General features: G+C 45.3%; 1 protein-coding gene across 1 annotated transcript in view; it reads left to right on the top strand.

Annotated features, from left to right (window-relative positions):
• Positions 1–22627, top strand: part of GRM5 (glutamate metabotropic receptor 5) — a 265562-nt gene that overhangs the window by 217235 nt on the left and 25700 nt on the right. The window contains exon 7 of the mRNA XM_070749601.1: positions 2240–3179. Coding sequence (XP_070605702.1) covers positions 2240–3179 — 940 coding nt within the window. The remainder of the gene's footprint in view (positions 1–2239; positions 3180–22627) is intronic.

Raw genomic sequence — 22627 nt, 5'->3', positions numbered from 1 at the left:
GAGGCAGCCATTTCTCTCTCAGGGGACAATGAGAATATATCTGCTGAAGAAAACTGCATTGATGATAGGAAAGGCACCCAGCCAGTAAACAGCCTGCTAGCTCCGTTCAGTTGTCCAGACCTCTTTACTGTAAGAAATCACCAAGAGAGAGGGGAAAAAAACAATAAATAAAGGAAATAAAGGAAAGGAGGGAGGGAGGGAAAGAAAGAGAAAGAAAGAAAAAGGAAAGAAAGAAAGAAAGAAAGAGAAAGAAAGAAAGAAAGAAAGGAAGGAAGGAAAGAAGGAAGGAAAGAGAGAGAGAAAGAGAGAAAGAAAGAAAGAAGGAAGGAAGGAAAGAAAGAGAAAGAAAGGAAGGAAGGAGAGAAGGAAGGAAGGAAGGAAGGAAAGAAGGAATAAAAGAGAGAGAGAGGGAGAAAGAAAGAGAAAGAAAGGAAGGAAGGAAGGAAGGAAGGATAGCAGGAAGGAAAGAGAGAGAGAAAGAGAGAAAGAGAGAGAGAAAGAAAGAAAGAAAGAAAAAGGAAGGAAGGAAGGATAGCAGGAAGGAAAGAGAGAGAGAAAGAGAGAAAGAAAGAAAGGAGGAAAGAAAGAGAAAGGAAGGAAAGAAGGAAAGAGAGAGAGAGAGAAAGAAAGAAAGAAAGAAAAAGGAAGGAAGGATAGCAGGAAGGAAAGAGAGAGAAAGAAAGAAAGAAAGAGAGAAAGAAAGCAAGGAGAGACGGAAGGAAGGAAAGAGAGAGAGAGAGAGAGAAAGAAAGAAAGAGGAAGGAAGGAAGGAAGGAAGGAAAGAGATAGATAGATAGATAGATAGATAGATAGATAGATAGATAAATAAATCAATCAATCAATCAATCAATCCAGGCGATCAAGTTTTTGAAAACTAAGAAATAGTGACCAAATATAAATAGGTAAAAATCTCTTTTGAGTCTAAATCAAGGCCAAGTGGTTTTGTTACCATGCCCATGCAATTTTCTTTGCAACAGCAAAGTACAGCAAAAGTTTTGCTGTTGCCTGATTCTAGAAATCTGTGACGGAATGTAATCCAGATTCCTACGCAACCCACCTCTGGGTGGCATAGTGGTTAGAGTGCAGTACTGCAAGCTACTTCTGCTGACTGCTGGCTGACTGCAATTTAGCAGTTTGAATCTCCCCACCAGCTCAAGGTTGACTCAGCCTTCCATCCTTCCGAGGTGGGTAAAATGAGGACCCGGATTGTGGGGGCTACATGCAGACTCTGTAAACCACTTAGAGAGGGCTGTAAAACACTGTGAAGAGGTATATAAGTCTTAGTGTTATTGCTATTACTACTTGGCTTAACTAGGGCTGCTATTTTTTTTTCAAAAAAATAAGCCATTATCTTCTATATTTGGAGACCTCACCTACAAAAAGATATTGATAAAATTGAACAGGTCCAAAGACAGGGCTACAAGAACGGTGGACGGTCTGAAGCATAAAACGTATCAGGAAAGACTTCATGAACTCAATCTGTATAGTCTGGAGGACAGAAGGAAAAGGGGGGACATGATCGAAACATTTAAATATGTTAAAGGGTTAAATAAGGTCCAGGAGGGAAGTGTTTTTACTAGGAAAGTGAACACAAAAACAAGGGGGCACAATCTGAAGTTAGTTGGGGGAAAGATCAAAAGCAACGTGAGAAAATATTATTTCACTGAAAGAGTAGTAGATCCTTGGAACAAACTTCCAGCAGACGTGGTTGGTAAATCCATAGGAAATGAATTTAAACATGACTGGGATAAACATATACCCATCCTAAGATAAAATACAGGAAATAGTATAAGGGCAGACTAGATGGACCATGAGAGGTCTTTTTTTTTTCTGCCGTCAAGTTTCTATGTTTCTAAGTTGTTCATGATGTCCAGATGAGTTCTTTGCCCATTTTATAGAGAAGAGTTTTCAGATTTTGTCCACCTTGCACTCCAACTCAATCAGGATGCCTTGCTCATCATGGTCATTTACGATCATGGTTGTTTAAAATCTACAGGTCAGTTCCTGCCTTGGAATTGGAAGAGAGAACGGACATTCTGCTGAATTCCAAGTTCTGCCATTTGCTTTATTTATTTATGCATTTTTAATGTATTAAACAAATTTATATAGCACCCATAAACATATATCCATCCTAAGATAAAGTACAGGAAATAGTATAAGGGCAGACTAGAAGGACCATGAGGTCTTTTTCTGACGTCAATCTTCTATGCTTCTATGTTTCTATTTTTCTCCCTACCAGGTTGCGATTTAATCCCAGTTGAATATCTACGATGGGGTGATCCAGAACCTATCGCTGCAGTAGTTTTCGCCTGCTTGGGTCTCCTGGCTACTTTATTTGTCACTGCCATATTCATCATGTACCGTGACACGCCGGTGGTCAAGTCCTCCAGCCGAGAGCTCTGCTATATCATCTTGGCTGGCATCTTTTTGGGTTACCTATGCACCTTCTGCCTGATCGCAAAACCCCAGCAGATCCACTGTTACCTCCAGAGGATCGGCATCGGCCTCTCGCCGGCTATGAGCTACTCCGCTCTAGTGACCAAAACCAACCGCATAGCCCGGATTCTGGCTGGCAGCAAGAAGAAAATCTGCACCAAGAAGCCACGGTTCATGAGCGCCTGCGCCCAGCTGGTCATCGCTTTTCTCTTGATCTGCATTCAGCTCGGCATCATCGTCGCCCTGTTCATTATGGAGCCCCCCGACATCATGCACGACTACCCGAGCATCCGAGAAGTGTACCTGATATGCAACACCACCAACTTGGGGGTCGTCACCCCGCTTGGATACAACGGCTTGCTCATCCTGAGCTGCACTTTTTACGCGTTCAAGACCAGGAACGTCCCTGCCAACTTCAACGAGGCCAAATATATCGCCTTCACCATGTACACCACCTGCATCATCTGGCTGGCCTTCGTGCCCATTTATTTCGGGAGCAACTATAAGATTATCACCATGTGCTTTTCGGTGAGCCTGAGCGCCACCGTGGCCCTGGGTTGCATGTTCGTACCAAAGGTGTACATCATCCTTGCCAAGCCGGAGAGGAATGTACGCAGTGCGTTCACCACGTCGACGGTGGTTCGCATGCACGTGGGCGATGGGAAACCGCCTTCTGCCACCAGCCGTTCGAGCAGTTTGGTCAACCTGTGGAAAAGGAAGGGGTCTTCTGGAGAAACTCTAAGGTAACCCTTGCTATAGTTGATTTCTTGCGGGCTAGATGGGTAGAGAGAAAATGCTGGGTTTAAACACGATTGCTTCTACCATGTGTTCTGTCCGGCCGGATCTATTACACTGGGGAACAAGTTGTAACCCAATTTCTGCTGAGTTTGATTTTTTCAGCTTTTTTTATAGTTAATTAGGCACGCTGGTTTCAAAACTGTAGTTAGTTTTCTTCTACCACGTCAAGTTTTTTCTCTACACCTTATATATATGTATACAGTGGTACCTCTACTTACGAACTTAATTCATTCCGTGACCAGGTAGAAAAGTTTGTAAGAAGAAGCAATTTTTCCCATAGGAATAAATGTAAAAGCAAATAATATGTGCGATTGAGGAAATCACAGGGAGGGTGGAGGCCCTGTTTCCTCACAGGAGATTCCTAGGGAGGCCTCACAGAGGCTTCTCCCCACCTTTTCCGGCCCTGTTTCCTCCCAGGAGATTCCTAGAGAGGCCCCATGGAGGCTTCTCTCTGCCTTTTCCAGTTACAGTTTCAGAGGATCTGGTTTGTAACTGGAAAATGGTTCTTGAGAAGAGGCAAAAAAAATCTTGACCAGGTTCTTATCTAGAAAAGTTTGTAAGTAGAGGCATTCTTAGGTAGAGGTACCACTGTATAATATAATTAATTAGACAACATGAGCATCAAATTGCATTTTTTTACATAGCCATCTTGCTAACTTCCTGGAAAATCTTGGTGCAGTCAGTGATGAGCAGGGTGGGCGATTCCACCAAAATTTGAAGGACATGGAGGCACGGTATCAAGATAGATGGGATGTACATAGGATGGCTGACTATTGTTAGAGCATCAAGGGAGAATGTCCACAGATTAAACACTCCAGAAAAAGCTATAAGCAAACATTTTTACCTTAATATGTATAATTACTGTTCGATAAAAAAAAACCAATTATTTGTATGAACACAATTTAACTTGCAGTAACTATTATAGCCTTTGTATGAATAAAATTATTCTTTGTAAACAGTATATTTGGTAAGTTTTTACTTTACTTCATATACTGTACACAATTTGTATGATCCTTGAGGGTATCCTGTAGCTTTAAAAAGTTGACGTGATAGACAAAAACTGTGGTTATTTTTGGATCCAGAGGCCAAAAGTTAGTTGAAAACAAGTCACAGATTGAAGACAACAAAATTGCTGTTCCCCAGTGTATCAGAAATAAAGACCCACACAAGCGTTGGTTGAAAAGCACCCACGGCAAAGTCTATTAGTACCACAATTTCTGCAATACAAGGGTTAACAAAAGGAATCCCGTGCTGGCTGTGTTTCTCTAATTAGTAGGAGATAAGGATAGTCCTGGACGCCAGCCAGATAGAGTCATAAATCTCCACTAATGATGTGTCTTTGTTTTTAACTATGCTCATAATCTAAAAGGTTTAAACAGCTCATGCAACAGGCAGGAATCTAGGTCCATGAAAGCAGAATAAATCTCTCAGCTCTGTGGCACCTTCCTCCATAATGGGGAACTTTGTCTGCCACACACCCTGTCCCATCAGCCTGTCCTTATATACTGCCAAGGTCTAACCAAATATCCTATAGATCTATTTAATGCCAAGAACCCCTTCTTGAGAGATATTTGTGTCTTGATCTCATCCTCCTTACCCTTGCATCTAACAGGGGGTCCTGATCCTCAAAGTCCCCATCATTCTCCGAGTCAGACAATACCCTAATTGGGGGTTCTGGGGGTTCCCCAGTCTCCAACTCCCCTTCCCTCTCCCTCTCAGACTTGGGTGACAAGAACACTGGCCTGCGATGCCAGTACTCATCCGTCTCCTGGTCCTCGAAATCCATGACCAGCTGACCATGACCATGGTCCTCGAAATCCAGACATGGACCACTCACAACACCATGCTGTATATTTCACATATGTTATTTAAAGCAATCGGGCATTTGGGAACCTTCTTTCCACTGGATTTTATTTCGTACCTTTTCTGCAACTTAGAAAATATTTAAGCACTTGTGAATTTGTAATGAAATTATTTTAACCTGGCTACATCTTCTTTGGCTAATACTCTCCAGATTTATTGGCATAGCAGCGTTCTGTATCATTTTTATCTTTTTGTGACATTAAGCTGTCTAGAGTTACCCTGTGGTAAGGTGGGTGGCCAATAAACGTTGCAAATAAATAAATACATTCTACATTTTAGGAATCCTGATATTCGGACGATACTAATTGGAGGGAAGCGCCCTAAATATATTCTTCTGGATTTCCTTTTCTTTCTCTCCACTTTTCTATTTTTCGCAAGTTTTCTTCTTTCTCCATAGAAGGGATGCAACTTACCCTGCAACAGATCATAGCCCATCATGGACCGTGACCTCCCTCTTGGAAGCAAATGGTGTGGTATTGGTTAAATTAAATAATATTTAAATATTAATATTGTTAATAATTAATAATATTAATAAAATTAAATATATGCAACTATCACTTTTCAAGTACAGTGATCCCCCGCTCGTTGCGAGGGTTCCGTTCCAGGACCCCCCGCAACGAGCGGGTTTTCGCGAAGTAGCGCTGCGGAAGTAAAAACACCATCTGCGCATGTGCAGATGGTGTTTTAAACTTCCGCAGCGCTAGCGAGGAGCCGAAGATTGGGGGGCGGCGCGGCTCTTTTAAAACATCGCCGCCGACATGGGGGGCTCGCTAGAACCCCCACGAACCCCCAACCCGGGTTTGGGGGGTGCTAGCAAGCCCCCCATGTCGGCGGTGATGTTTTAAAAGAGCCGCGCCACCCCCAATCTTCGGCTCCTCAGCGGCGAGCGAGCGAGCGAAGCCAAGCCGGCAGCAATGTCGCTGCCGCTGCAGCCAACGCGCGCTACGATCTTCCGGGCCAGCCAGGCTCAGCGGATCAAGCCCGGCTCCTCTCGGCCCAGCATCCCGGGCCAAGCGGCTGCCTTCCGTGACTGAGCCTGGCTGGCCCGGAAGATCGTAGCGCGCGTTGGCTGCAGCGGCGGCGACATTGCTGCCGGCTTGGCTTCGCTCGCCGCGCCGCCCCCCAATCTTCGGCTCCTCAGCGGCGAGCGAGCGAAGCCAAGCCGGCAGCAATGTCGCCGCCGCTGCAGCCAACGCGCGCTACGATCTTCCGGGCCAGCCAGGCTCAGCGGATCAAGCCCGGCTCCTCTCGGCCCAGCATCCCGGGCCAAGCGGCTGCCTTCCGTGACTGAGCCTGGCTGGCCCGGAAGATCGTAGCGCGCGTTGGCTGCAGCGGCGGCGACATTGCTGCCGGCTTGGCTTCGCTCGCCGCGCCGCCCCCCAATCTTCGGCTCCTCAGCGGCGAGCGAGCGAAGCCAAGCCGGCAGCAATGTCGCCGCCGCTGCAGCCAACGCGCGCTACGATCTTCCGGGCCAGCCAGGCTCAGCGGATCAAGCCCGGCTCCTCTCGGCCCAGCATCCAGGGCCAAGCGACTGCCTTCCGTGACTGAGCCTGGCTGGCCCGGAAGATCGTAGCGCGCGTTGGCTGCAGCGGCGGCGACATTGCTGCCGGCTTGGCTTCGCTCGCCGCGCCGCCCCCCAATCTTCGGCTCCTCAGCGGCGAGCGAGCGAAGCCAAGCCGGCAGCAATGTCGCCGCCGCTGCAGCCAACGCGCGCTACGATCTTCCGGGCCAGCCAGGCTCAGCGGATCAAGCCCGGCTCCTCTCGGCCCAGCATCCAGGGCCAAGCGACTGCCTTCCGTGACTGAGCCTGGCTGGCCCGGAAGATCGTAGCGCGCGTTGGCTGCAGCAGCGGCGACATTGCTGCCGGCTTGGCTTCGCTCGCCGCGCCGCCCCCCAATCTTCGGCTCCTCAGCGGCGAGCGAGCGAAGCCAAGCCGGCAGCAATGTCGCCGCCGCTGCAGCCAACGCGCGCTACGATCTTCCGGGCCAGCCAGGCTCAGCGGATCAAGCCCGGCTCCTCTCGGCCCAGCATCCCGGGCCAAGCGGCTGCCTTCCGTGACTGAGCCTGGCTGGCCCGGAAGATCGTAGCGCGCGTTGGCTGCAGCGGCGGCAACATTGCTGCCGGCTTGGCTTCGCTCGCCGCGCCGCCCCCCAATCTTCGGCTCCTCAGTGGCGAGCGAGCGAAGCCAAGCCAGCAGCAATGTCGCCGCCGCTGCAGCCAACGCGCGCTACGATCTTCCGGGCCAGCCAGGCTCAGCGGATCAAGCCCGGCTCCTCTCGGCCCAGCATCCCGGGCCAAGCGGCTGCCTTCCGTGACTGAGCCTGGCTGGCCCGGAAGATCGTAGCGCGCGTTGGCTGCAGCGGCGGCGACATTGCTGCCGGCTTGGCTTCGCTCGCCGCTGCAGCCAACGCGCGCTACGATCTTCCGGGCCAGCCAGGCTCAGTCATGGAAGGCAGCTGCTTGGCCCGGGATGCTGGGCCGAAAGGAGCCGGGCTTGAAGATCGCAGCGCGCGTTGGCTGCGGTGGCGAGGGCTTGCGATGGAGGGTGGAGGAAGCGGCCATGGGAGGGCGAGCTGCCTCAGGGAGGAGGATCGGGCGGGACCAGGTGGGGGCTGGAATTTCTCCGCCAGGGCGAAGGGCGGGCGAGCGGCGAAGGGCGGGCGAGCGGGTGCTGGGGAGGGCTTCTCGCCCTCCCGCCAGCAAGAGGGGGAGCGAACGGCGTGGGCAGGCGAAGGGCGGGCGAGCGGCAGCGAGGAGTTTGCGTGGGCGGTGGGGAAACTCCTTGCTGATGCCAGCAAGAGGGGAAGACCCAGGGAAGCCGCCCAGCAGCTGATCTCCCGGTTGCCATCTACGCATGCGTGCCCATAGAAAAAAAAACGGGACGCATGCGTAGATGGTATTTTGACTTCCGGGTTGAAAAATCGCGAAGTACCCTGTTCGCAATGGTCGGGGACGCAATAAACGGGGGATCACTGTATTAACAGATCTTTTCTTAAACAGAATCAGAGTTGTTGTGTATATTTTCCTTATGTTGTGGCAATTGCTTCCTCCTCCCGCTATACTTCACATACAGGTAGCCCTCGACTTACAACAGTTCATTTAGAAGACTGACGGCAGAAAAAGACCCCATGGTCCATCTAGTCTGCCCTTATACTATTTTCTGTATTTTATCTTAGGATGGATATATGTTTATCACAGGCATGTTTAAATTCAGTTACTGTGGATTTATCTACCACGTCTGCTGGAAGTTTGTTCCAAGGATCTACTACTCTTTCAGTAAAATAATATTTTCTCATGTTGCTTTTGATCTTTCCCCCAACTAACTTCAGATTGTGTCCCCTTGTTCTTGTGTTCACTTTCCTTTTCACATTTACTGATCGATTGAAGTTAGAACAGTGCTGGAAAAACCTGACTTAGGACCATTTTTCATGCTTACGACCGTTGCGACATCTCCTTGGTCACAGGATTGAAATTTCAGATTTTATTTATTATCTTATTTATTAATTAGATTTCTATGCTGCCCTTCTCGAGGCAACTCAGGTCGGCATACAACATTATAAATGCAACAATGTGTAAATAAATCTAATTACTATAAAAGAATTATGTAAATCACTAAAAAGTATTAATTACCCCGTATGCAGTCGTGTGCATTCATTCAATTCATTCATGCATAGTGTCAGCCAGAGACAATCCCACCGCCGGCAGAGATGGCTCTTCAGAGCTTTATGAAAGACCAGGAAGGAGCTGGCGGGATGTATCTCCAGAGGGAGTTCATTTCAGAGGGCCGGGGCCACCACAGAGAAGGCTCTTCCCCTAGGCCCCGGCAAGCAACATTTTCTAGACGACATTGTAGAAGGCCAACTCTGTGGGACCTAACCGGCCACTGGGATACATGAGGCAGAAGACAGCTGAGTCATATTTATCTCAGTTACAGTGTCCCAGGGTCCCAGGTTGGTGACCTTCCAACAAGCAAAGTCAATGGGAAAGCCAGATTCGTTTCACAACCATGTTACTAATTTAATGACTGCGGTGAGAAAGGTCATAAAATGGGACAAAACTCACCAGCACAAATGTCTCACCTAAATAGTGGAAATTTTGGTCTAAATTGTGGTCGTGAGTTGAAGACCACCTGTATACCCTGCCAGGGTTATAATTCAATGGGGGTGGGAATCCATGGGTTAATGGAATGGAATAGAATGGAATAGAATAGAATAGAATAGAATAGAATTTTATTGCCCAAGTGTGATTGGACACACAAGGAATTTGTCTTGGTGCAGATGCTCTCAGCGTACATAAAAGAAAAAGATACATTTGTCAAGACTCGTGGTACAACACTTAATGATTGTCATAGGGGCCAAATAAGCAATGAAGAAACAAACAATATTAATGAAAATCTTAGGATACAAGCAACAAGTTACAGTCATACAGTCCTAAGTGGGAGGAAAAGGATGATAGGAATGATGAGAAAAAACTAGTAGAAATAGAAGTGCAAATTTAGTAAAAAAGTGTGACGGCAGAGGTGGGCTTTAAGAAGTTTACGAAAGGCAAGGAGGGTGGGGGCAGTTTTAATCTCCGGAGGGAGCTGGTTCCAGAAGGTTGGGGCCGCCACAGAGAAGGCTCTTCCCCTGGGTCCTGCCAAACGACATTGTTTAGTCGACGGGACCCGGAGAAGGCCAACTCTGTGGGACCTAACCGGTCGCTGGGATTCGTGCAGCAGAAGGCGGTCCCAATAGCTTTTATGCTATCCCTATATACATTCCCAAACAAGTACACACTTTGAGGACCTGTTGAGTCACCTGCATGTAGGCCAGAAAAAAGAAAAAACAAAACAAGAACTGGGACGCAACAAGAGATGAAGATTGTGTCTCCTTTTCCTCTGAAGCTATTAATCCAAAATCCGTTTCTTTCCACTGACTGTCAAACTCACCGTGGGCTTTACTGTACATCTCAGCACAGCGCAGTGAAGAGACAACATAATTGCTTTGTAACTAGAAATTAATCATTCACTATTCAGTAGTTAAGACCATTAGCTGCTATTTTCGGAATTTCCATGAGTGTTTTCCAAGCGATTCAATTACTATAAATTTTACTCTTCGCGTGTCATTCCTGCCTACTCTTTGCTTTCCCTTCTCTGCCTGCCGTTACTTATCTTCCTAATTTATTCTCAGTTGTACTTTAAGTATCCCTGCGATGCAATTGCTTCCAGTGGTCTTGCAGCTTCCATGCTTGTTATTCGTCACCTTAGTGTCGGGGTCTGAAGCTAATTCTTTGGTGGCCTCTTTATTCCTAATTAAAGAGATGCGAGAATAATAAAGGATGAAGGCGAGCGGAGGCAGTAAGCATTGCCAGGCTGGATGTGGGGACCTTTGTTAACGAAGCAGAGAGCATTAAGACAAAAATGGCAATGAGTTTAGAAAGGGTCTATTGTGTCGACAACATCATTAGCCAGCAAAGGATACATGATAATCCCTATTCAGGGGAGCCTTTCAGAAGCCATTCTCCCCTATTCCCACCGTAGAGCGTAACCATTCTATTATCTGAAGGACTCCACAGTTTACGTCTGCATAGTAAAATACACACAGCTTCAGGGTGGAGGAAAGCAACCAAATAGGAAGGAAAGCAACCTATTTGGACAGGGAGTCACTGCTCACAGTTACTCATGTCCTCATCACCTCGAGGTTCGATTACTGCAATGCTCTCTACATGGGGCTACCTTTGAAAAGTGTTCGGAATCTTCAGATTGTGCAGAACGCAGCCGCGAGAGCCATCGGGGGGCTTCCAAGATATGCCCATGTTTCTCCAACACTCCGTGGTTTGCATTGGCTGCCGATCAGTTTCCAGTCACAATTCAAAGTGTTGGTCTTGGCCTTTAAAGCCCTACATGGCATTGGACCAGATTACCTCCGGAACCGCCTGCTACCGCACGAATCGCAGCGACCGATAAGGTCCCACAGAGTTGGCCTTCTCCGGGTCCCATCGACTAAACAAATGTCGTTTGGCGGGCCCCAGGGGAAGAGCCTTCTCTGTGGCGGCCCCAGCACTATGGAACCAACTCCCCCCGGAGATTAGAATTGCCCCCATCCTCCCTGTCTTTCATAAACTACTCAAGACTCATTTATACCGCCAGGCATGGGGGGAGTTGAGATATTCCTTCCCCCTAGGCCATTACAAGTTATGCATGGCCTGTTTGTGTGTATGTTTGGTTTTATAAATAAGGGTTTTTAGTTGTTATATTATTGGATTGTCACATGTTGTTTTTATCATTGTTGTTAGCCACCCCGAGTCTACGGAGAGGGGTGGCATACAAATCCAATAAATTATTATTATTATTATTATTATTATTAATTATTAATTATTATAAATAGGCAGAAAAATAAGGAAAGAAAAATTGCTACAGAAAATGTGTGTGTGTGAGTGAGTTAGTTAGTTAGTTAGTTTGTTTGTTTGATTGATTTATTTATCAATTGATTGATTGATTTCTATGTCGCCCTATTCATCTGAGTGAGGGTGGCTCACAACAAAAGTGAATATATATCATATAGAAATCTAAAATACTACTACTACTACTTAAAACATATTAAGAACCCCATTTCTTAAAAAATCAATCACTCTCATTCAATCAATCAAACCTATACATTCATTCACCAGCTGGGGCAAGATGATGGAATTAATGGCCCCAAGCCTGCCGACAGAGATAGGTCTTTAAACCTATTGTGTGTGTGTGTGTGTGTGACATGTTTTTGCTGAATTTGAAAATTAAAGGGAGACTACGCTAGATCTATTTCGGCCTTATTTTGCCCTCATCAGCTAGCCATACCCTTACTGGGACTTGAACCTGCAACCTTTGCCTTGTAAGGCAGAGAATTAGCCTCTAGGCTACAGTACCCAATCCCTTCAGCTCTGTACCAGGGAAGGGTTACATGTTTTTTGTGTTGAATCACCCCGGTATATTGAAGGAACATCACAGCTCCTTTTTTGCCCCTCGGCCTAACTCAGGGCCATTTCAAAGGCAGTTAATTTATTCATAGCTAACAAACTATATTCTGTATGTGTCACATGTTTTGGCTGAATTTGAAAATTAAAGGAGACTAGAATAGATCTATTTTGGCCTTATTTTGGCCTCATCAGCTAGCCATTCTCTCACTGGGACCTGAACTTGCAACCTTTGCCTTGTAAGGGAGAGAATTAACCTCTAGGCTACAGTATCCAATATATACATACATGCATGCATACATACATACTGTACATACATACATACATACATACATACATACATACATACTAGAGTGCCTTCCGTCCCGTCCTATAGTCTCTCCTATATCTCATATATCTTCTCTACTATATCCTCTATAACCTTCATTGTGAATTATTGTGTATTGGACAAAATAAATAAATAAAAATAAATTTCCCCTGCAAACATTCCCCATGAGAGCTTTAACTTTATTTTCTGGATAACCCTTGTATGATGTACACTGAAGATAGCATTTAATTTAGTTGTATGGTGTGCAATGACAATAAAGTAAACTAACTAACTAACTGGAGACTATAAATTGTGCATGCTGGGAATAGATGAAAAGCATTAGGAGATGTGGAATTGTTTACAGAATTAAAAGCAGTAATATCAGAAGGGGAAATAGCCTTTAAAAGAAGCTGGCCCTGTGCCATTGCCGAAACTCTTTGCTTGGTAAGAATTTGCTTTTCATTAATTACTTATAAAACACCCTTGCTGATCAGATTGGGATTTGTTTATGAAGGGAAATGACTGAAGAGAATAGTTTGGAGCAATGGTGAGAGAATCGCCAGGTTGTTGTGATCAAAGTATATGAGACTTAGGCCATGTCTTGGCACTTAAACAAAGCTATAGCGTAAAGTCCCAGAGAATTATAGAATTCTTTATGGGCCAAGTGTGATTGGACACACAAGGAATTTGTCTTTGGTGCATATGCTCTCAGAGTACATAAAAAGACAAGATACATTTATCAAGAATCATGAGGTACAACACTTAATGATTGTCATAGGGGTCAAATAAGCAATAAGAAACTGTTGTGGTTAGCTCTGGCCCTGCTCCTGCCCCAAGGACTGTGGATGTGGGGGAGACATCCACATGCTGCAGGCCTGTTTTGCCCCTGGTAGAATCCGCTGATGAAGGCTCCTCTGACCAAGAAGACATGAGTGACAGGGAGGAGGAGAGTGTGGCTCAGAAGGAGATCAATTATCTAGCTCCTCCTTGGATTCAGAACAAGAGTTAATGATACAGCCACGCATGCGGAGAGCGATGCATAGGCAACAACAACTGAGAGATTATTATCAAAGAAAATGAGGCCACCTGTGGTTGGGTGGGGCTGTGGTAATTAGTGAGGCTGCTATAAATAGCAGCCTGTGGGTTTGGCCATTGTGGAGGATTATCTGATCGTTGTGTTTCGTGACTGCTTTACTGACTTTGACCTTTTGTGTGCTGATTTTCCCCCGCTTTGAAACTAAACCAGATCAAAGTGTGTTTTATTTTGTGAAAGAAGAAGGACTGTGAATTGCCTCACAGCTGCAAGCTAAGTATCACAGAACTGATAAGGGATTTGTACCAATTACCAGTTTGTTTGGAGACCAGTGCTCTCCATCTATTATCTCCCCCATTTGAGTCACCCAAACTCATGTCTATGTCTTTAGCTCTGTGGTCTTCACTAACATTGCTAACTGTTGGTAGAACAGGGAAATTTATGATCTCTAAATCCTACTCATCCTTGGAATCTGAGCATTCCTTAAGCTGCAAGGGAGTATACACAACATTAGGTATCTGTCTTCCTTGTTAATTTTGTGCCTGATTATCCCTAGTAGAAAAAGTTCCAGTCTTACTGTTTTGTCGGGCTCTCTGGTAGACTCCTCCCAAAAATTCACAGGTACAAATTTCAGACACACACACGTTTGAAAATTCAAAACAATGTTCTTTAGAATGAAAATTCACTTAAACCAAGCCTCTTTTGGTATAGCAAAGAGCACTGGTCTCCAAACAAACTGGTAATTGGTACAAGTCCCTTATCAGTTCTGTGATACTTAGCTTGCAGCTGTGAGGCAATTCACAGTCCTTCTTCTTTCACAAAGTGAAACACACTTTGCCCTGGTTTAGTTTCAAAGCAGGGAAAAATCAGCACACAAAGATCAAAGTCTGTAAAGCAGTCACGAAACACAACGATCAGATAATCCTCCACAATGGCCAAACCCACAGGCTGCTCTTTATAGCAGCCTCACTAATGACCCCAGCCCCACCCAACCACAGGTGGCCTCATTTTCTTTGATAATAATCTCTCAGTTGTTGTTGCCTATGCATCGCTCTCTACATGCGTGGCTGTATCATTAACTCTTGTTCTGAATCCAAGGAGGAGCTAGATAATTAATCTCCTTCTGAGCTGTCTGCCCCACTCTCCTCCTCCCTGTCACTCATGTCTTCTTGGTCAGAGGAGCCTTCATCAGCAGATTCCACTGGGGGCAAAACAGGCCTGCAGCATGTGGTTTCCCCCCCCATATCCACAGTCCTTGGGGCAGGAGCTGGGCCAGAGCTAACCACAACACTTAGTGGGATTTTATTTGTTGTAATTTGTTCTAACATGTCCCTAATTTTTCTCCAAAATTTCTTAGCTGAGGAAACTGTTTTAAAGCCATCGTTTAAAGTTCCCACAGTCTAAAAAACTCCCAAAGCTGTTGTGAAGCATCCTGCAATGCCAAATGAGAGTTTGATCTTGTCCTCCTCACCCTGCTAAAATTAATGGTGCAAAGCCTATTGTCCAAATAATGTAAATAGTCTCTCTTTCAAATGGCCTACCAAACCTCAAATTTGAACCATTGACATAATTAGTGCAATTTTCTCCTGTTTTGTTAAAAAAAGAAAACACAATTTAATGCATCTATTTTACTGCAGTTATAGTACGTAGTAGACCATATATTCATTTTATTAAAAGCAGAACAAATGGAGAATGGAAATTGCCCTGGGAGTCTTAACCTGCTGTGCCTTGCACTCAGTGGCTAAAACATTCGTTTAAAAAAAATAGAAAGTGCAACCAAAGAATATTCTCACTTCTGAATCTGTAGGACGGTAAAGATCTCTAGATTTTTTCCATCTGAACCTGCAAGCACCATCCAAACCTCACTCCTTTCCTCCCCCAAGGTATTGCTGCTTACTCAGTTTGCTTCAGATGAGTGGACTAAAAGTCTCATCGAATCCTAGAAGGGATGGAAGTCACCTTGGAGATCTTCCAATCCATCTGTCCCTCTTTTTTCTCTGCAAGGATCTCCCCACAAAGCTCTTTGCAACCCACAAAATGAGCAACAGGCACCTCTGGTTGTGAGAAAGCTGTTACTTCATTTGTTTAGTCTTTCCCTGCAGCCCCATGCTGGGCAAACTCAGCCGCTACAGTTTGTAAACCATGGTTTATGGCTCAAATATACAGTGATACCTCATCTTACGAACCCCTCGTCATACAAACGTTTTGAGATACGAACCTGGGGTTCAAGATTTTTTTTGCCTCTTCTTCTGAACTAATTTCAATGAACCCGCTGCCGCTGGGATGCCCCGCCTCCAGAGTTCCGTTGCCAGGCAAAGGCTCCCCTCGTTGGTAAACCCCACCTCTGGACCTTCCGTTGCCAGCCGAAGCGCCTGTTTTTGCGCTGCTGGGATTCTCCTGAGGCTCCCCTCCATGGGAAACCCCTCCTCTGGATTTCTGTGCTTTTGCGATGCTGCAGGGGAATCCCAGCAGGGGAATCCCAGCATCGCAAAAACGGGCGCTTCGCAGGCAATGGAAGTGGGGTTTCCCAGTGAGGGGAGCCTCAGCGAAATTGCAGCATTGCAAAAACGCCTCTGTCCAGAGGTGGGGTATCCCATGGAGGGTGCTTCAGATGGCAAAAGGGGTGAATTTTGGGCTTGCACGCATTAATCCCTTTCCATTGAATTTGTCTTTGGTGCATGTGCTTTCAGTGTACATAAAAGAAAATATACATTTGTCAAGAATCATGAGGCACAACACTTAATGATTGTCATAGGGGCAAATAAGCAATGAGGAAATAATCAATATTAATAAAAATCTTAATAATACAAGCAACAAGTTACAATCATACAGTCCAAAGTGGGAGGAAATGGGTGATAGGAATGATGAGAAAAAACTAGTAGTAATAGTAGTGCAGACTTAGTAAATAGTTTGACAGGGTTGAGAGAATTATTTTTTTAGCAGAGTGATGGCATTCGGGGGAAAACTGTTATTGTGCCTAGTTGTCTTGGTATGCAGAGCTCTGTTTTTGAGGGTAGGAGCTGGAACAGTCTTATGTGCAGGATGCAAGGAGTCAGTAAATATTTTCGCAGCCCTCTTTTTGACTCGTGCAGTAAACGGGTCCTCAATGGAAGGCAGGTTGGGAGCAAGGAAGAATGGTTTATTTGCTACCTTTCAGTCATAATAATGTTTGCGACTGATTTAGTGACAGACAATTATTTGTCCTCTGCTACTTCAAAGGATTACAGTTGCATCAGGGTTTGTGTGGGCTGAATACCACAACAAAAGTTCACAACACACACATCAAATAACATCACAACAGAGATAAACAGAAGTCCCTCACCCTCAGCCACCCCCAATCAGTGCCAAAGGTTTGCCATCATGGCCATAGACCGTTCTGGTAAAATCTAGGACACAGGCCCACTGATCCTATAATCAACTGGTCGAAAATGACTTTTCCCAAAGATAAATGATATCTCTAAGTTATGTTTGGCAGCTGGTTCATGAATCTATTCGAGCCAATGCTGAAGTGACTGGAAGCCAAAACAAGACAACGTAGGGATTTGATTGATTTGATTATATTGGATTTGTATGCCACCCCTCTCCGTAGAATCGGGGCGGCTAACAACAGTAGTAAACAGCATATGACAATCCAATATAAACAGTTAAAAACCCTTATTGTAAAACCAAACATACATACAGACATACCATGCATAAAATTGTAAAGGCCCAGGGGGAAAGAGTATCTCAATTCCCCCATGCCTGGCGGCAGAGGTGGGTTTTAAGAAGCTTACGAAAGGCAAGGAGGGTGGGGGCAATTCTAATCTCTGGAGGGAGTTGGTTCCAGAGGGTCGGGGCCGCCACAGAGAAGGCTCTTCCCCTGGGTCCCGCCAAGCGACATTGTTTAGTTGACGGGACCTGGAGAAGACCCACTCTGTGGGACCTAACTGGTCACTGGGATTCGTACAGCAGAAGGCGGTCCCTGAGATAGTCTGGTCCGGTGCCATGAAGGGCTTTATAGGTCATAACCAACACTTTGAATTGTGACCAGAAACTGATCGGCAACCAATGCAGTGTTGGTGTGACATGGGCATATTTAGGAAGGGCCATGATAGCTCTCGCAGCTGCATTCTGCATGATCTGAAGTTTCCGAACACTTTTCAAAGGTAGCCCCATGTAGAGAGCGTTACAGTAGTCGAATCTCAAGGTGATGAGGGCATGAGTGACTGTGAGCAGTGGCTCCCAGTCCAAATAGCGATGTGGTGGTGGGAACGTGAATTAGAATGAAGTAGTTATATATAGATAGTACAAAGTGTTGTAAGGGAATGAATCATGCCAGTTCTTAAAGAAACTTGCTACTTAAGTCCTACCAGCAGGTCGCAAAGACCTCCTTCCCCATCATTAACGTTGTGCTGATGCGATGTTAATTGATGCCACTGCCAAGCTGCAGAAGGAGATTGTCAAAGCAATGAGGTCAAAGCTCCACACAAAACTCTACACTTACACAGCTGTCAACGTCAGCACAACTCGCAAACGCCTGTGCAATGGTATATATTTACTGTGGAGGGGGGTTTCTGTTTCTTACAAATATCTTCTAACAGAGCCACTGTGGCGCAGTGGTTACAATGCGGTATTGCAAGCTAATTCTGCCGACTGCCAGGGTTTTGATTGAGGTTGTAATGCAATTAGCAGAATTCAGTTCAGCTGAATGCCCTCCACAAGAGTCTTCATTTGTCACCTGGCCTCTTGTGAAAATTAATTATCCACCCCTTATTCCACTCATGGTGGAGCAGTTGCCAGACTGCGATATATTTATTTATTTATTCATTCATTCATTCATTCATTCATTCATTCATTCATTCATTCATTCATTCATTCGTCCAATACACAAATACATAGGAAGAAAAATAGACATGTAGTAATATATATAAGGGTAAAAGGGAACTTAGAGGAGAGGATATATGAAAGAAAGAATATATATATGATAAGTGAGAGAAAGGAAAGACAATTGGACAGGGGACGAAAGGCACACCAGTGCACTTATTTACGCCCCTTACTGGCCTCTTAGGAACCTGTAGAGGTCAATCGTGGAGAGTCGAAGGGAGAAATGTTGGGGGTTAGGGGTTGACACAATTGAGTCCGGCAATGAGTTCCACGCTTCGATAACTCGATTGTTGAAATCATATTTTTTACAGTCAAGTTTGGAGCGGTTCGTATTAAGTTTGAATCTGTTGCGTGCTCTTGTGTTGTTGCGGTTGAAGCTGAAGTAGTCATTGACCGGTAGGACGTTGCAGCATATGATCTTGTGGGCAATACTCAAATCGTGTTTTAGGCGCCGTAGTTCTAGGCTTTCTAGGCCCAGGATTGTTAGTCTATTTTCGTAGGGTATTCTGTTTCGAGTGGAGGAGTGAAGGGCTCTTCTGGTGAAATATCTTTGGACATTTTCAAGGGTGTTGATGTCTGAGATGTGGTATGGGTTCCAGACAGATGAGCAGTAGTCTAGGATGGGTCTGGCAAAAGTTTTGTAGGCTCTTGTGAGTAGTGTGAGATTGCCTGAGCAGAAGCTGCGTAGGATCAGGTTAACAACTCTAGAAGCTTTTTTGGCGATATTGTTGCAGTGGGCTTTAGCACTTAGGTCATTCGATATCATATGTGCGGTTTGGATTCTTTTTGCCGATGTGGAGGGTAGAGCATTTGTTGGTTGATATTTGAAGTTGCCAGGTGTTAGACCAGTCTGAAACAAAGTCCAGGTCTTGCAGGATAATTCTGCCGACCGCCAGGGTTTTGATCGAGGTTGTAATGCAATTAGCAGAATTCAGCTCAGCTAAATGTCCTCCACAAGAGTTCTCATGTCTCACCTGGCCTCTTGGCCTTCTGATGTCGGTAAAATGTTGGGTGCAATATGCCGACTCTGTAAACTGCTTAGAGAGGGCTGTAAAGCACCATAAAGCTATATATATATATATAAGTCTACATGCTATTCTTTACATGGTCTAAGCCAGCCATCATGCCTAGATACCAGATCAGAGCAAATGCAGCCAGCCCCTGGGTCTACTAAACCATCCATCTATACGATTATGAGAAAAGTGAGCAATGAAAGCCCATAGCAACATTTCCTGTTTGTAAATGATGGGTTGCCTGTTTGCGTTACTGTGCTGTTCTTGCAAAAAAAAAAGCAAAGCTTAAGGCTTTGCAAAAACTGGATGTGCCCACTGAATCTGATGAAGACACAGTTGTGTTCTCCAGACAGTAGGGAGATCTACATAACCATTGCATCTGCTGGAATAGTTGAGATCAGACAGAAAGATGTTCTCCAGGGCAAAAGTTGTATTATCATTGTTTTTTGGTTGATCAATGATTGCTAGAATTACAGACATTGAACACCAAAATCAAGATTCTTGAGGGAATATCCTCAGCAATGTCTCACTGTAACAGAACACAGAACATAGAACAATAAGGTTGGAAGGGACCTTGGAGGTCTTCTAGTCTAACTCCTCCTGGAGGACAGAAGGAAAAGGGGCGACATGATTGAAACATTTAAATATGTCAAAGGGTTAAATAAGATCCAGGAGGGAAGTTTTTTTATAGGAAAGTGAACACAAGAACAAGGGGACACAATCTGAAGTTAGTTGGGGTAAAGATCAAAAGCAACATGACAAAATATTATTTCACTGAAAGAGTAGTAGATCCTTGGAACAAACCTCCAGCAGACGTGGTAGATAAATCCACAGGAACTGAATTTAAACATGCCTGGGATAAATATAGATCCATCCTAAGATAAAATACAGGAAATAGTATAAGGGCAGACTAGATGGACCATGAGGTCTTTTTCTGCCGTCAATCTTCTATGTTTCTATGTTTCCTCTCTGCCCTTGACAGGAGGCCCTATACCCAGGGATGAGCAGCACATAGAATGGAGTAGAACACAGTTCCACTAGTGGACATTTATTTATTTATGTATTGGATTTGTATCCCGCCCCTCTCCGAGGACCTGGGGAGGCTCACAACATAAATGAAGCTGTGTGCCCAGTTCCAACTGACCATCCCACCCTCCCATCCTCTTCCTCCTTCTCGGAAAGCAGCAGGGAGACCAGCACCGGCAGGAGTTTCAGGTGTTGTGATTAGCTCTGGCCCAGCTCCTGCCCCAAGGAATGTGCAGGTGAATGTGGGGGAGACATCCACATGCTGCAGGCCTGTTTTGCTCTCAGTAGAATCTGCCGATGAAGTCTCCTCTGACCAAGGAAGCGTGAATGACAGGGAAGAGGGGAGTTTGGCAGACAGCCCAGGAGGAGATCAGTCCTCTGTATCATCCCTGGATTCTGAACAAGAATTAATGACACATCCACGCATGCGTAGAGTGATGCATAGGAGGCAACAACTGAAGGATTATTACAAGAGAAAATGAGGCCACCTGTGGTTGGGTGGGGCTGCTGTAATTAGTGCTACAGATAAAAGTGCAGCCTGGTGTTTTAGCCTCATGGCAGTTTATCTGATTCATTGTTTTGTCAAGATCGTGGTTTTTGCTGTTCAGGATTGTGTGTGTGGACTCGCTGGACTTTAGAATTGGACTCAATTTCCCAGTTATTGGGTGAGCAATTGGACTGCATTTAACCTGTGCCTTGTGTGTACCAGAAAATCCCTTTGACATTTAAAAAGGGAGCTGTTTCTGTTTTTCTGTTTATAAAAACTTTTGGGTTTTCCTTTTATTGTGTGGTGTGTGTCTTCCTGGACTAATTACCCTGTAATTACGGGCGGTTGAAACACACCGGCAGAACATTCAGGGGGACCATTTCCTCTTCCATCTTTTCTCAACACCTGATCGGCACCCGTTTGCCTAGCTACCCATCTTGAGATGGGGGTGGTGGTGACCCAGGAAGGAGAGTGCGGGAAACGCGAACAAATTGTCACCCCAAGAGAGCGACACTGGTGAGGTTGTAAGTTGAGGATTTAACAGTTCACTTGAACGATGGAGCAGAACTCACTTAACAAATGTCTCGCTTTGCAACGTAAAATTTGGGCTCCCTCGTGGTCATAAGTCGAGGATGACTTGTGTCTCCCGTTCAGTAAGAGGTTGGAAGAAAAATGTCCCATACTCACCTCTGACTTCTGCTTTTTCTCTGCCCAATAAGGACAATTTGCCGTTGATGGGGTGGCTTCAGTATTGGGTTCCAGTCCACCAAAAATTGGCAAATCTTGCATGCACGAGCACCCTCGCATGAGATTTGGTTTCCTGTGCATGTGCAGAAGCCAAATCTCATGCGGGCAGGCACACCTACACATCGAGGGTGCAGAGCTACATACACAACCGCACAACTAGTGGCGGCGATGAGGAACCCCCACCTGGTTAGCTTATCTGCATAAAATGAGAAGCACTCCTAGAAAAAGCAGTGGGTTGCACTAGAAGACCTCCAAGGTCCCTTCCAGCTCTGTTATTCTATTCCGATTATCTTCCATGATTAAAAAAGCCTTTAAGAACAAAAGGGTTCCTATAAAAATAGGATTTTAGGATGAACTCATTCCTAAAATTTCCTTCCCTCTACTTCCCTCTGTTGGTAAAAGAATTGCATTGCAGCCCCTGAGTCGGCCCAGCTTCAGTCTTGTGCCATGGCTGTTCTACCTTGGAGAAGAAGTTATGCATATATTGCAATTTTCTGCCTCCTTAAAAATGTGTGGGCTTGCAGGCACTTTGGGAGTCAACCCTCAACATGCTCTCAGTCTTAATGAGAACCTGTTGTTTTTTGTTAAAAAAAAATTACTTATTTTGCTTGTTTGTCAAACAAGTACAAGATAGCAGGCATTGGTATGAATATAAACATTAGCAAAGTAGGTACAGGTAAATTAGGACCATAGGACAATAGGGCATGGTGCACTTATGCACGCCCCATTCTTATAATAGAATTGATTGGCTGCTGTCTTTCCTAAGGATGGTGGGTTTTTTTCTGATTGATCCAGGGGTTTGCTCATGGTCTCTTATCTAAATATTAATTGAACGTAACCTGGTTTAGTTTTTCAAGATCAGTCAGTTTGAGTCTGGAACATTATTATCCCATTTGGTATTTGTAAAAGCAACTTACAATAGGCAGAAGTGAGGAGAGGAGTATAGGGTAGAGTAGAGGAGAGGAGAGTGGAGAGGAGAGGAGAGGAGAGGAGTGTAGGGTAGAGTAGAGTAGAGTGGCGAGGAGAGGAGAGGAGAGGAGAAGAGAAGAGAAGAGATGGAAACGACCTTGGAGTTCTTCTAGTCTAGTCTAGTCCTGCTTAGTGAGGGAACCCTGTACTAT

Source organism: Erythrolamprus reginae, chromosome 4 (assembly GCF_031021105.1).
Source record: "Erythrolamprus reginae isolate rEryReg1 chromosome 4, rEryReg1.hap1, whole genome shotgun sequence".
Lineage (NCBI taxonomy): Eukaryota > Metazoa > Chordata > Lepidosauria > Squamata > Dipsadidae > Erythrolamprus > Erythrolamprus reginae.
This window is presented reverse-complemented; position numbering and strand designations above follow the sequence as displayed.